We start from the raw sequence: 13,178 nt of genomic DNA on the forward strand, positions 1-13,178 counted from the left end.
GCTGATCAGAAGGTGGATTTAAAGGCATTTCGAGTTAAGGAAACAGAAAATGACTAAATGAAATCTGATAGATTATACGCCTAGCTGAGTTGAGGTACAGAATGATGGATTTGCATATTTTGTGGCTATGATCGTTAGTTAGGTTTCTTTGCGGAGGATCAAACGAGCTCATGTCTCTATAGGAACATAACAATTGAGAAATAAAGAATATTTCCCTGAAGCTAAAGGGGATCTAAACTTCTTTTCCCGGCCCCTATTGTTCTCCAACCCTGTTTTTCCCGGTCGAGCTGTTTTCCCAAAATGCCGCTACCTTTCCATTCTTACAGTAGCCAAAGAATTCCGTCCGAGTCAGTGCCGGATCTAGGGGTGGTCCCGTAGGCTCAATAGAACCATCTTTTATAACAAAATAATGGTTGTTTGCTTAGGAGCACTAGTGGATCTGAGGTAGGTATAGCAAAATGACATAAAACACCAGTACCGGTTCTCAAATAAAATAAATACAAGAGGAGAAACGTTTAATGTTTATAATTGAAACTGACGTGGATCTCATATATTTTCGAGGATGTTATTTTGACATTATTATTAAGACTCTGCTTTGCCACTTTATTTGATTTCACTTTCTATTTTTCCCCTGCGAAAAGGGCAGGGGACCCCGAAATTTCGCGGCCTAGGAGCCTGGTACTGAGGTGCTTGGTTACATAGTTTGAAGACAACAAGAAATCTAAACGGGCAAAACTGACAAAGTTGGACCTCCTCGAAAATACTCCCTTTAGCCATTAAACTAACTAAAACATGGCTAGCAACGATAAGGAGTTCCGAATGACCAAAGAGGTAAGATAATAACTGGGATTTTTTTTTTTAATAGTGAGAAAAACGCAACAATCTTTCACCCGTGGTCATAACATGTTTGTTGACATGTTTGTTGCGGGAAAAAATATCCTCAAGTACTTAAAATGAATAAGTTTAATTAACAGTTATTCAGAATTTATACATTGAACTAGCAAAGCTAGTAAAAATAATTTGAATGATACCTAGATATAATTTTCTTTGAGTCTGGCGATGATAAACATTCTGTTTTCTTATTGGGGATTGTTCTGACTTCCTTTTTTGTAATGTGTGAGTGCACACTGTTTGTTAACATAGTAAACAACGATAAACTAAATGCTGATATGCCAGAGACTAACCTTAAAACTTCATTATTTTTTTTGCATTACTTATGTTAAATGACATTTTTACAGCTTTGCTAACTAGCAGGCTTGTCTAACAAAAATTATCTAAATTGCCTTCAACGTCAAGTCAGGTGTGAAAAGAAAAGCTTTATACATATGCAAAAAAAAATGAGAGTCATTATTGTGGCTGGTTGCATTATTGCATCAGATTTAATGCAATACACTGACAGGGTAAACTGCACACGTCCATTCAGTTTTGCTGTTTCCTTTTTGTAGGAGGTGGATAAGTTAGAAAAAGCAATGAAAAATGAGGAATTTCGCAAGTTGCTTGTGGAGTATGCTCAAGAAATATCAGATCCTGAGAACAAAAAGGTAAAAAGATAGTGATCACAGAATCAGAATCTATGCAGAATCCACACAGGAAAATGTTAAATGTAAATCTCCCTGCCAACTCTTCAGCCTTACTGCAATTTTGAGGTCTCTGAGAACTTCCACCAACGATTCTGCTTTTCTCACATCAATCAAATTTTGAATTTTAATGTTACACATTTTGTACCCTCTGATTGCATTGCTATGAGATAGTATGATTGGAAGCCATCAAAGTAGGAAACAGCTCAAGGCTTTTGACTGACGGAAGCTAAAGATGAGTTTGCAGACTTACTGAAAATTTAATCTCTCATTGAAGCTTATTAGTGAAGCTTCCAGGATTGGTAAGGATATCATGGTGATTGTGGTTGTGTGTGGAGGAATTAGCACCACAACAAAGACTATCATTATGCTCCTAAGGCATATACTCAGAGACTGTAAGGGGGGGTCTCACAGCGTAATTCTTGACAGTCAAATAGCACCCTTCCCCCTTATGAACAAACCTGTACATTAATTCGTAGTGGAGGGGTTAACCAAGCATTATTCATTTATCTTAACAGAGATATGAAGAAGAAATAAGACAAATGGAAAATGAACGAGGAATGGATGTCATGTTTGTAAATCCTGAGGTACTGTACAGCTGGATATTATTACTGTTTTTCAAACAAAGCCTTAGTGAATAGAAGTTCATTATTTTTAAACAAAGCTTAGTAAAAAGCTGAACCATTTATGTACAGATCAATATGATTTACTCTGCTCTCTTAGGAAGGATTTGTTGTGAAGACAACCAGAGAAACAGATGGAATAAAGGCATTTGTAAATATATGCTATAATCAGCATATTGAGAAGGCAACTTTCCGCATGGCTGAGAAAGGAGATGGCACTGAAAGGTTTGAGGAATTTCTCTCTTATAACAGTTTTCAAATATGACTTGTGTTAGTGGTATTGAGAAGTGGGCTCAGATTGTATGTACTTGTAATGTAATGAAATGGGTTAAAGTTAGATGCTAAACCAAATGACAATTGCTTTTAAAAACCCAATGAATGAAGAAAACTTTCCTTGTCGCTCCCCAGCTGCTTTTTCCTATTTGTTTCCTCCTCAACACATCGTTCTTGAAATTCATATTACAATCATACTCTAGTTTGTTCAGTCGATCCATCAAGTTTACTTAAAAAGGGTAGCGCCAGGGTAGTAAGGGCACTTACCACAGATCAATCAAATTCAAATCGATAAGCTCTGGTCCAGACCCCTTGTACTCCCTCTGGACACGTTGCTGAGTGTATGACAGTTTAAAAACTGAAGCCTCTTGGCAGGATCTTGAACTGTTTTTTTCTTACTTTGAAGGAAAAAAGGCCAACAGTGGAGCATCCCCTATAGCTTGGCTCAACCAAGAGATGACTTTGATAGAGGTAGCACATGTTAAGCAAAACACTGCTTTTAGTTTGCTTTGGTGGTCTTCATAATGGCAATTTGTTTTGCAGCTGGAAAGAAATGTGTCACTTTTGATGTAGTTTTCCATCCTGATACATACAAAAAATGTACCAAGGTGAGGCCATAGTGGTGGTGGTAATAATATTAATGGCACTGCATATTGTATGATGATGGCAGTTTCGATGGTGCTCTTGGTAAATTGAAATGTTTTGATACTTTATTGGAGCTGCTGACTGTTTTGTTAATTTTCATTTACGGCATTACTGTATTTCATTACCTTGCCCCTCTTTGCTTGAACCAGCTTATACATTTTGTGATTTGCAGATGCCTCAATTCAAGAAAATGGTGATAGAAACAGCATTGGAAGGAATAGAGAGACAGTTGAATATCAAGCTTAACAAGAAAAGTGAGTTTACTGTACATAGGTTGTAAAATTGTACTGTGAACACAATACAGTTGACTCCTGAACAATACCAAGTTTATCAACCAAATCACTCCTACACGGGACTCCATATGTATATTATCTGCTCGATATTAAGTGTTCTCTCAATAAAAAATGTCATCATCATCATTATCATCCTGACCAATACCAAGTTTATCAATCAAATCTTTCCTACACTAGACTCCTGAACAATACCAAGTTTATCAATCAAATCACTCCTAAACTGGAAAACATTAACCTCTTACACCAGGTACTAAAACTGTGGTTTTTGATGCAGTTAAATGAATAATATGACCAAGTTCAATGCTGTAAACAGTGCAGCAAAAATTATCCTGATGCGGTCACCTCAGATTTAATATAGAAATTGTTGCTAATGGCCTCCAACACCAAAGTGAATTGACTCATGAATTATCTTTTTTTGTTGTTGTCAGATTTGAAATTCCCCAAAATGAAGTTCAAGGGCATGAAACAAGCAACTGTTATTAGGAACAAGTCAAATGAGGTTTGTCTGTCTGGGGGATCCTCTGGCAGATAAGGGTTTTTTGTGAAAGGAAGAGAGGTTTTGTTAGAATAAGGGGGTCAGTATTTTGAGGGCCTGTGATGTTAAACAGTTAGATATATACAAAGGAGGGGCATTGAAGTTAAGTTCTGAACAGAAGGGGGACCTCAGGCTCTGAATATTGTGGGGGGTGGGGGTTGGGGGGTGAGGCAGAATTTTGAACCCTAAGGAAACAAAGTGTACTGTATCAACACAAACATTCGAAAATTCAATTTAACAAATACTAAATATCCAAGTTTTTAAGAGTGGGAGTGGTACTACTATAAAAAATATGACATCACAGCATTTCATGAACAACAGTCTTGCAACCTCGTTCATGACATGATGTGACGTCATCTAGTGTGTATATATTAGAGGACAGACACACAAAAATGAGATCGATTTGTTTTATACAACAATTAAAATGTTTTCTTATGTTACAATCTAGTTTGGGGAGCGCATGCACATATGCTTTAGCCAATTATGCATGTGTCTTCAAAAAACACATTGGCCCTTGGCCAATCAGAGTTTGCCATTAATAATTGTTGTATAATAAATCTTATTCAATCCTGGATCCATCCAAGCTTTTTTTTATCTCAACCAATAAAATAGAGTACAAGGTATAGGACACAACTTAATCTATTGTTCATTGACCCCGACTCATGTTGCTCATATATAATACGCAGTCAGGGATCCATCAGGAACTTTACAGTACCGATTTTAATCACTATTTCCAATCATTCAGAATAGTTTCAAGAAACCCAATGAAGGCATCACTATTGGTGACAAGACCATTCCATATCCCTATGCTGATCAACCAACTTGTGCAAACAAGCAGGCACACAAGAGCAGAACCCCAGGGCAGAATACGAGCAAAGTCAAAGATAATAATGCAGATACAAGGGACCCTAGAAATCCCGAATATACCATACTCCATCGCGGCATTATAGACTTCCAGAACTTTACAAATGCAAGGTAATGTGAGGCAAAGGTTGCACATACAGCACAAAAGGGCCACAATAGTTGTCTTGGAATGAAGAATTCAGCGTTTTTTTTCTATCAGGATATAAGAATTTGAGGAGAATATATTGTGGTGAATAAGCAGGATCAGGAAATAGAGATAATTTTTGGTATAACATGATTTCAGGGGGCCATTGGGATGCTTGGTACTCGGTGGTGCTATTTTTCAGTGGACGGTATGAACTTAGAGTTTGCATTAGTCTGTACCTCTTTAATGTTCATGTTTCTTCGCAGAGACTCTTGTACCAGCACTCGGCCTAAAGAGCTTGTCATAAGAATCGATCTTCCTGATTTGGTAAGCCCCTGCCAGTCATTGTGATGATTACCATAATTACACATGCAACTACAACCACAACTACAACCACATCATCTTCCTCAAAAGCATTTCAACATCATTTATCAATATTGGTGGGGTGATTATTTTTGTCTTCTTTCATTTTCGTCATTATCAAATCACATTCACTCTTTTGCTAGATTGCTGGTTAAGTTCTTCGCACCTTTTTTTTTGTAAAATTAGCTTTTTCCCATTTTGTCTCCCACCATCAGTTTTCCTAGCTTCACCACTATCATTTATATGATTTACATTACTACCAGCAAATCATTATCAACTTCATGACCACCACTGCCATTGTATTTATTATCGTAACATCATACACACCACATCATCATCACCAACACCACCATCATCACTGACACGACCATCGGCATTATCACCAACACCACCATCATCACTGACACGACCCTCGGCATTATCACCAACACCACCATCATCACTGACACGACCATTGGCATCATCACCAACACCACCATAATCACTGACACGACCAACGCCATCATCACCAACACCACCATCATCACTGACACGACCCTCGGCATTATCACCAACACCACCATCATCACTGACACGACCATTGGCATCATCACCAACACCACCATTATCACTGACACGACCAACGCCATCATCACCAACACCACCATCATCACTGACACGACCAATGGCATCATCACCAACACCACCATCATCACTGACACGACCCTCGGCATTATCACCAACACCACCATCATCACTAACTCGACCATCAGCATCATCACCAACACCACCATCATCACTGACACGACCATCGGCATCATCACCAACACCACCATCATCACTGACACGACCATCGGCATCATCACCAACACCACCATCATCACTGACACGACCAATGGCATCATCACCAACACCACCATCATCACTGTCACGACCATCAGCATCATCACCAACACCACCATCATCACTGACACGACCATCGGCATCATCACCAACACCACCATCATCACTAACACGACCATCGGCATCATCACCAACACCACCATCATCACTGGCACGACCATCGGCATCATCACCAACACCACCATCATCACTGACACGACCATCGGCATCATCACCAACACCACCATCATCACTGACACGACCATCGGCATCATCACCAACATCACCATCATCACTGAGACGACCATCGGCATCATCACCAACACCACCATCATCACTGACACGACCATCGGCATCATCACCAACACCACCATCATCACTGACACGACCATCGGCATCATCACCAACATCACCATCATCACTGAGACGACCATCGGCATCATCACCAACACCACCATCATCACTGACACGACCATCGGCATCATCACCAACACCACCATCATCACTGACACGACCATCGGCATCATCTCTAGTATTGAAATTGTACCTACTGTATGGTGTTTTTTGCACATCCCATCTTGTTTATCTTTTTATATTTTGTTTCAGAAATCAGCAGGTAGCGTGGAGTTGGATATCTTTGAGAAGCAGCTGCTATTAAACAATGAGGTTCCACCCTACCACCTTGATATATCCTTTTGACAAGAAGATTTTATTAGTATGTATACTTGGTTACAATTAACGTGAGCCATCTGAACAATCCACATCCTTCCAGTCATTAGCGTAGTCTTTTTATGGCAAAAACACAAGAAATCACGCACAGGTATGAGGGTTGTACAAAAGCAAAATATGAAATTGTCTATGCAGTGAGTTCTAACAGTCTTCTTCGATCTTCATTTTTTTTTAAACATAATTCATATTTTGTTGGGCTGATCTTGTTCAAGCTATTGTCGTGTAGTAATAAAATATGTGTGAGTTATTGGGATTTTGTTTCATTAGGCATTTAATCATTGCAAATACAGATATTCCGCATTTTCTCGTTGCTGCCAATTTTTTCTTGACATTTGCCACATTACTCTGCCCTACCCTATCGATGAAAACAAAGGGTCTGCCAAATTTGACAAGAGCAAACAGCAGCTCGTGGTGACTCTACTAGTCCTACCGCCTCCTCCACCACCCCAGGTAACAACCTTCCCTGACCCAGCCGATGAAGAAGCAGGACAGGGGGATGCGGCGCAGCAAGACCCAGAGGGGTCATCACAGGCGCAAGAGACAGATGGGAAGGGACAGACTGGTAAACGTGTGCAAGGTAGGGTGACTACGGCACGATTCATACGTTGTGCCATCGACCCAAATACATTATGCTTGAAGTTAATTCAGATGTCACAAGTGCTGCAAGTAGCTAAGATATGCTGAGGGGTGGGTGGTTGCGCATTTTTTAGTTTTGACTTTGGCTCGTAGCTAAGATTTGCTAAGGGGTGGGGGTTGCGATTTTTTTTTAGTTTTGACATTTTTTATGTTTCTGACAGAGGACGGCCTCTTTTTAGAAAACGAGCATGGCCCAGACAATGGCAACCTCAGTCCTCCAAACTCTTCAACGGAGTCTGAAGTCACAATAGACAATGCACATATAGAAACCAAGCAAGACATTTCCCCAGTTGACGGAAATCCTGGAAGTACAAGCAATGACCTAGAAAAAGATGCCTCAGTCGCAGATAATTCAAGTGAAGACAAAATGGAGGCACATGAAAACATGCAGGGTGTGAATGATGCTGCTGATGAAAACATGCAGGATGTGAATGATGCTGCTGATGATAACATGCAGGGTGTGAATGATGCTGCTGATGAAAACATGCAGGGTGTGAATGATGCTGCTGATGAAAACGTGCTAGGTGTGAATGATGTTGATGACGCCCAGGCTGTCAATCACGCGAGTGGCATAAACTTTGAACTACCAGGTAAACACTGTCACTTACTTAATCCTCTTCACTCCAACGAACTCTGTTCTTGGCAGTTCTCTTGAGATCTGAGGGGTCAGCCCATAGCATTGTATTTATCTAAATGATCGAGTCATTAAAAAACGACTTTGACTGCTTTCGAGGTTTCTGAAGTAAAACTGAAATCACTCTTCAACCGTGCGTCTTATAAGTGAGTGAAGTCAATTACTTCCTTTGCGGCTTTTCAGTCTTGAAGGAGTCCATGGAATGACATTTCAGGCTGGTGCTTTGAGTAACAGTATTTAACTCATTCGCCCCTAGCCTGGCCTGAATCGGCCGTGAAATGTGCTAACACGCCAAAATAATCATAATGAGCTCACAACCTTGAGGCATCAGTCAATTAAATGGGTTAGATGGTATCGTGTAGCTAAGCAATGTGACTGTTGTACAGTCAAATGACTTATGCTCTTTTGCGATTACAAGTTGAACAAGAAAAAGGCATAATTTCCCCTCTATTGAACACTTAAAATACCACAAACGGGGAAGATCTCAGCAAACAAATAGTAAATAATGAAAAGGATAATATTATAACTTGGCTCTTTATAGGTAGAATTGTTACTAATGTAAATAATTCTTCCTACTACTAGGGATTATCATAACAGTCTTTTGTTTTTGCAGATTTGTCTTTCCCGTTCTTCAAGTGTCCCTCCTACTCATATCACCAGGACGATGACACTATTACCTTCGTCATCCACGAGTCGGGCGTCACCCTCAATAACGTCTCCCTGGGTTTCCTTGAAAACATGGTAAGAGCATAATGGTATGGCTGGAAAGACTACTGACAAGCTGTGGAAAAACTAGGTGGACTGCGTAGGCGTGGTCCTATCAGGGAAATCAATCACGCAGTATGTAGTTTCGATGACGTTCGTCGGGAACCCGACAATGGGACTTTAAGTAACGACGTCGGCAACGCGAACGACAACGGCGGAGCACAATTGAGAGCCAGACGCGAAATGCACTCTGGGATGGATTCTGTCTGATACATCTCAACCGTTTTCCTTCAGATCATAGTTAGCAGAGGGGACTGGTTTGGAAGCGCGGCGAACTTCAGAGAGACATGTTATTGTTCTCTTTTATCCGAGTTATCCGACCATGACCGTGCAAAAGTCGAGCGTACAGTACAAGAGATTATGGAGTAAAAACGAAGAATCGTTGTTATTCGCATCAAAACCGCACTTCGATCTTTAAAAAAATCTTCAGTATTGATGCAGCCTCGTACAAACAATACTATACTTGCCGTAAAAGCTCACCGAGTTTGTTTGATAGAGCTATACTCACTATAGAATTTTAGCGGCGCTCGGCACTAAAAAATGTACATGGCTGTCTAAAACTAACTTTCTAGGCCTGTAGAGCTCGGGATATAATGGCGATAAAACATGCGAAGTGATAAAGACAAAGATTTAAAGTAATTGAATGAAAAAAGCAAAGTTTCAAATAAATCAATAAACGATTTGTGCCCGAATACGCGTATTCATAAATTTCGTCCATATGTGTTCCTGTACTGTACGCTTGGTTTGTGCACGTTCGTGATCACGTGACAGGGTTGTTCAACATCAGAGAGCGCCTATTGTTTATGTCTTTTGAAGTTCGCCGGGTTTCCTAACGATCTCTCTCTACTAACTATGTTAAGATAGCGTGAAAACCTAAGTTCCACGGTCTAGCGAGGACGGCGACGTGTGCGCTGAAAACTAAACTATTCTTGTTCGCTATGTTAGAAATAAGATTCTCAGCTTATTTATATTTATTGGACTATAAAAGCGAGTTGCTTTGATGGAATCTAGTTTAGAAATGAGCGCTTAGCATGACATGCTTGAGGATCCAGCGTACATAAAGGCATTTCTTGGGTCACTTTTTCCCGCCGTCGCCGTCGTAGTTGCTTAAATTATACCTAATAGCCTAATGCATGAAACATCAGAAAAACAAATGCTTAGAATCTTTCTTCAAACTTGTGTTGATTTTTTCCCTGACAATTGCAGTCTGGGTACGATCTCATCACATGTCAATCACATTAAAACACCACGCATTGTACTCCTTTCCTGACACTTTTATGACCTTCTGATTTGATCTCTGTCGCAGTGTTACATCAGCTTTCCTTCTGTGATCACCCCTCATGGTCAGCCCGGCCAAGACTTCGCTCTCTATGTCACTTTCAACGAGGGTCAAAACCTTGACCCAGACCTCTGCGATATCAATGTGGCCGAGAACAGTCTGGTGCTTACCCTGCAAAAGGATGATTCCTGCAAAGGACTCTGGGATACGTTTAAGGCGGGACCAAGTGAAGAAAATCTAGAGGTAAGCTTATACGGCTAGAGTCTATTTAGCTCTTCGAATACCTATTCCTATATCTGTCTCGCAAATAAGAAACATTGACCCGTTTTATGCGATACTGTTACCTTGATTGATGATAGATTAGCTGTTTTAAAAATATCATTTTAACATAATTATGGGAAATATGAATACATAATTATAAGAATAGGCACGCACGCCCGTGCTTCTTCAACCTCCCCAAAATGCATCACGCGCCGTCTGGGTACGAGACTGTACTTGTTGAAGCTGGGTTCGGCATTTCTGAATGAAAACAAGCGCGCGTTCTTTTAGCTGGAATCGCCTTTTCATAACGATTTACAGCGCGAAAAGTAAAACCGTGAAAACGCGAAGTAAAACAAGGCACACAGCCGCCCATCGCCAGCGAAAAGAGCCGGAAAGTATTTAGATTTACTACTGCAAAGGCGACCCAAAAATCGTAATGAGAAAACCACAAAAGTCAAGAGAAATACTCAAATTTATGTCACAAGTTTTATTAATACATTTTCTTTGAGAGGTGAATAATTTTTATTTTATTTTATTGAACAAAAAGTTGTGTGTGGGGATGGAATTAGCGAAGGTGGGTTTGCTGTGGTTAATGTTGCAAGTCTTGATTATCGCATCTTCTGGTATGGAGGAAAGCCGTAGATAGGAAATAACACAGCCTCAATGTCAGCCATTTCCATTGGATTGCGAGAACGCAATGCGATGTTTTTAGGTGGTTATTTAGATTCTAACACATTATATGTGCCTTCCAATATTTAATAAAAAGCAATAACAAAGGTGTTGCTTACAAGGGCCTCCGGAGAAGTCTATGTTTCTGTTATGTAGTGTGATTCTACTTGTTTAACGAGAGTGCTCGTCCATTTGTACCCACAGGAGAGGTACTTTGTGACCGAGAGTAATTTAGAGGCCATGATGGAGGAGATCGCTGCACAGGATCCTTGGGTGAGCACAAGTTGTTAATTTTTGAGAATAATTTTGTTGACACGACGCTGCACATGGTACTTTGGCTATTCCTCTTTGATTATTCATTCTAGAACACATGATCATGCAGGTAAATGTGCAGGTGGTTTGGTCGCCCGTCACGTGTTCACTTCATTGATCGTTTGTTGATAAAGGGCTATACGTTCCGCGTCCCTTACGTACTGTTGTGCTCTTCTCTTTCAGGCCAAGCAGTCTAGCTTTACCACGGATCTGGAAGTGACTGCTTTCTCAGAAGAGAGCTTGAGTGTTAAGCTCGAGAGTAAGCCTCTAGGAGCACAGATAGAACCACCGCCAGACGGCCACGTGGTACCACAACAGGGCATGCCACTGGTGACGGAACGAGAACTCGGCAATCTCACTTCCAAGCTTCAGGATTCCTCTCTCGCCAGTCCCGATGAAGGGGTTGTGTCAGACATCAGCGCAAAAGGCAAGAAGGTCGCGTTTTCTTCAAGTCTCGCGCAAAGTCTGATCACGGAGGATGAAAACAGGGAGCAAAGCAATTCCAAAATGTGTCGCTCCGATAGTGTCGACTCCGCCTCGTCTGACCGATCGGATAGCGACATCTACACGAATGGTGTCCGGATGAGAAAGTCGTGTCTCCGACGCACGTCGAGCACGTGTTCGGAAGACTCGGAGGAATTCGACTACTCCGGTCCGCTCTCTCCTGAATCTCCTGGTAAGAAAAACGTGCGCTTCAACCTTAATCACAATGTAAGAGTTTTCAGCAATAAGAAGGATAAGAAGAGGTGGAAGATGGGACAGCGGTTGAAAGAGCAGAAAGAAGGCCGTGGAGTGGGTTCTGTCTCGCCGAGCGGAAGTGTTTCATCAAACGGCTCTATACCGGAAAGCGGTGAAGGAGTGAAACCCAAAGTCAACGGAAAAAGCAGAAAGGACAGTGAGTCTAGCGCGGACGAGGAATGGACTTGTAAACAAACCAGTTCTTCACTCAGCAACACCTTGATTTTCGAGCTAGACGATTGAAAGGGAGGGGGGGGGGGGTGGCTAGCCACGTTTAAAAAAGTCGGGTAGGGATGTTTATATGTAAATTAATAGGACTAGATCGGTGAAAGTCCCCACAATAAGTTCGTGCAGTGAAGGATGGTATAATCCTCTAAGACCGAGTGCTCCCCCTCGACTCCCTGCGCTACACCCCGCATCTGCTGTTGGGCCTTGGCTGTTTGTGGTTGGCCTGTTGAAGAAAAGCCTACTCCTCTCTAGAGACAGGAGTAGTATTTTCCCACCGAATACACGTTAACACTTTTTCAGGAGAATAACCCAATAACATCCCTACCGAGACGGGGTAATTGCCATGGCATGGTAAACTAGAGTTAAGTATCTTGTTATTGTGGTATCTAAAAGTAACTTCAATTTGGAACGTGGGTTCATGGTGTGGAATTAATAAAGTGCATTGTTCGAGGAAATATTATCTACATTTCTTTATTTTCATATCCAGATGACCTGATTGAACTATTAACCAGTTTAAAAACTGGTTCTTGCATCTCATGGCTTTTAGACGCAGGGTTTTCACTTGTCGCACCCCTGGCCGAATTAAAGCTAGGGTAATGGCGCACGTCAGACCGAATGAACGCTAGGGTTAGAATGGCGCACGTCAGACCGAAAATACGTTGCGATTAACATGGCACACGCCAGACGGATAAGAAACGCTAGTGTTAGAATGTACGCAAGGATGAAGAAACGCTAGGGTTAAAAGGAATAATATGACGGATACCATCAT

General features: G+C 41.1%; 1 protein-coding gene across 2 annotated transcripts; it reads left to right on the top strand.

Annotated features, from left to right (window-relative positions):
• Positions 1 to 668: 668 nt before the first annotated feature.
• On the top strand, positions 669 to 12,864 carry LOC5509325 (protein kintoun-like). 2 transcript variants are annotated; one of them, XM_032378264.2, is made up of 17 exons: positions 669 to 831; positions 1,446 to 1,541; positions 2,096 to 2,164; positions 2,301 to 2,425; positions 2,880 to 2,944; positions 3,017 to 3,081; positions 3,291 to 3,372; positions 3,840 to 3,910; positions 4,692 to 4,921; positions 5,201 to 5,261; positions 6,765 to 6,845; positions 7,227 to 7,464; positions 7,685 to 8,113; positions 8,771 to 8,898; positions 10,229 to 10,444; positions 11,336 to 11,404; positions 11,627 to 12,864. In XM_032378264.2, exons 1-17 carry the CDS (start codon positions 793 to 795, stop codon positions 12,422 to 12,424), a joined length of 2,862 nt encoding a protein of 953 aa, XP_032234155.2. In that variant the 5' UTR covers positions 669 to 792; the 3' UTR covers positions 12,425 to 12,864. The 2 variants fall into 2 exon arrangements, with proteins under 2 accessions (XP_032234155.2, XP_048582734.1); XM_048726777.1 differs by having other exon boundaries at positions 7,703 to 8,113.
• The last annotated feature ends 314 nt before the right edge of the window (positions 12,865 to 13,178 follow it).

This window comes from Nematostella vectensis, chromosome 4 (genome assembly GCF_932526225.1).
Source record: "Nematostella vectensis chromosome 4, jaNemVect1.1, whole genome shotgun sequence".
Taxonomy (NCBI): Eukaryota; Metazoa; Cnidaria; class Anthozoa; order Actiniaria; family Edwardsiidae; genus Nematostella; species Nematostella vectensis.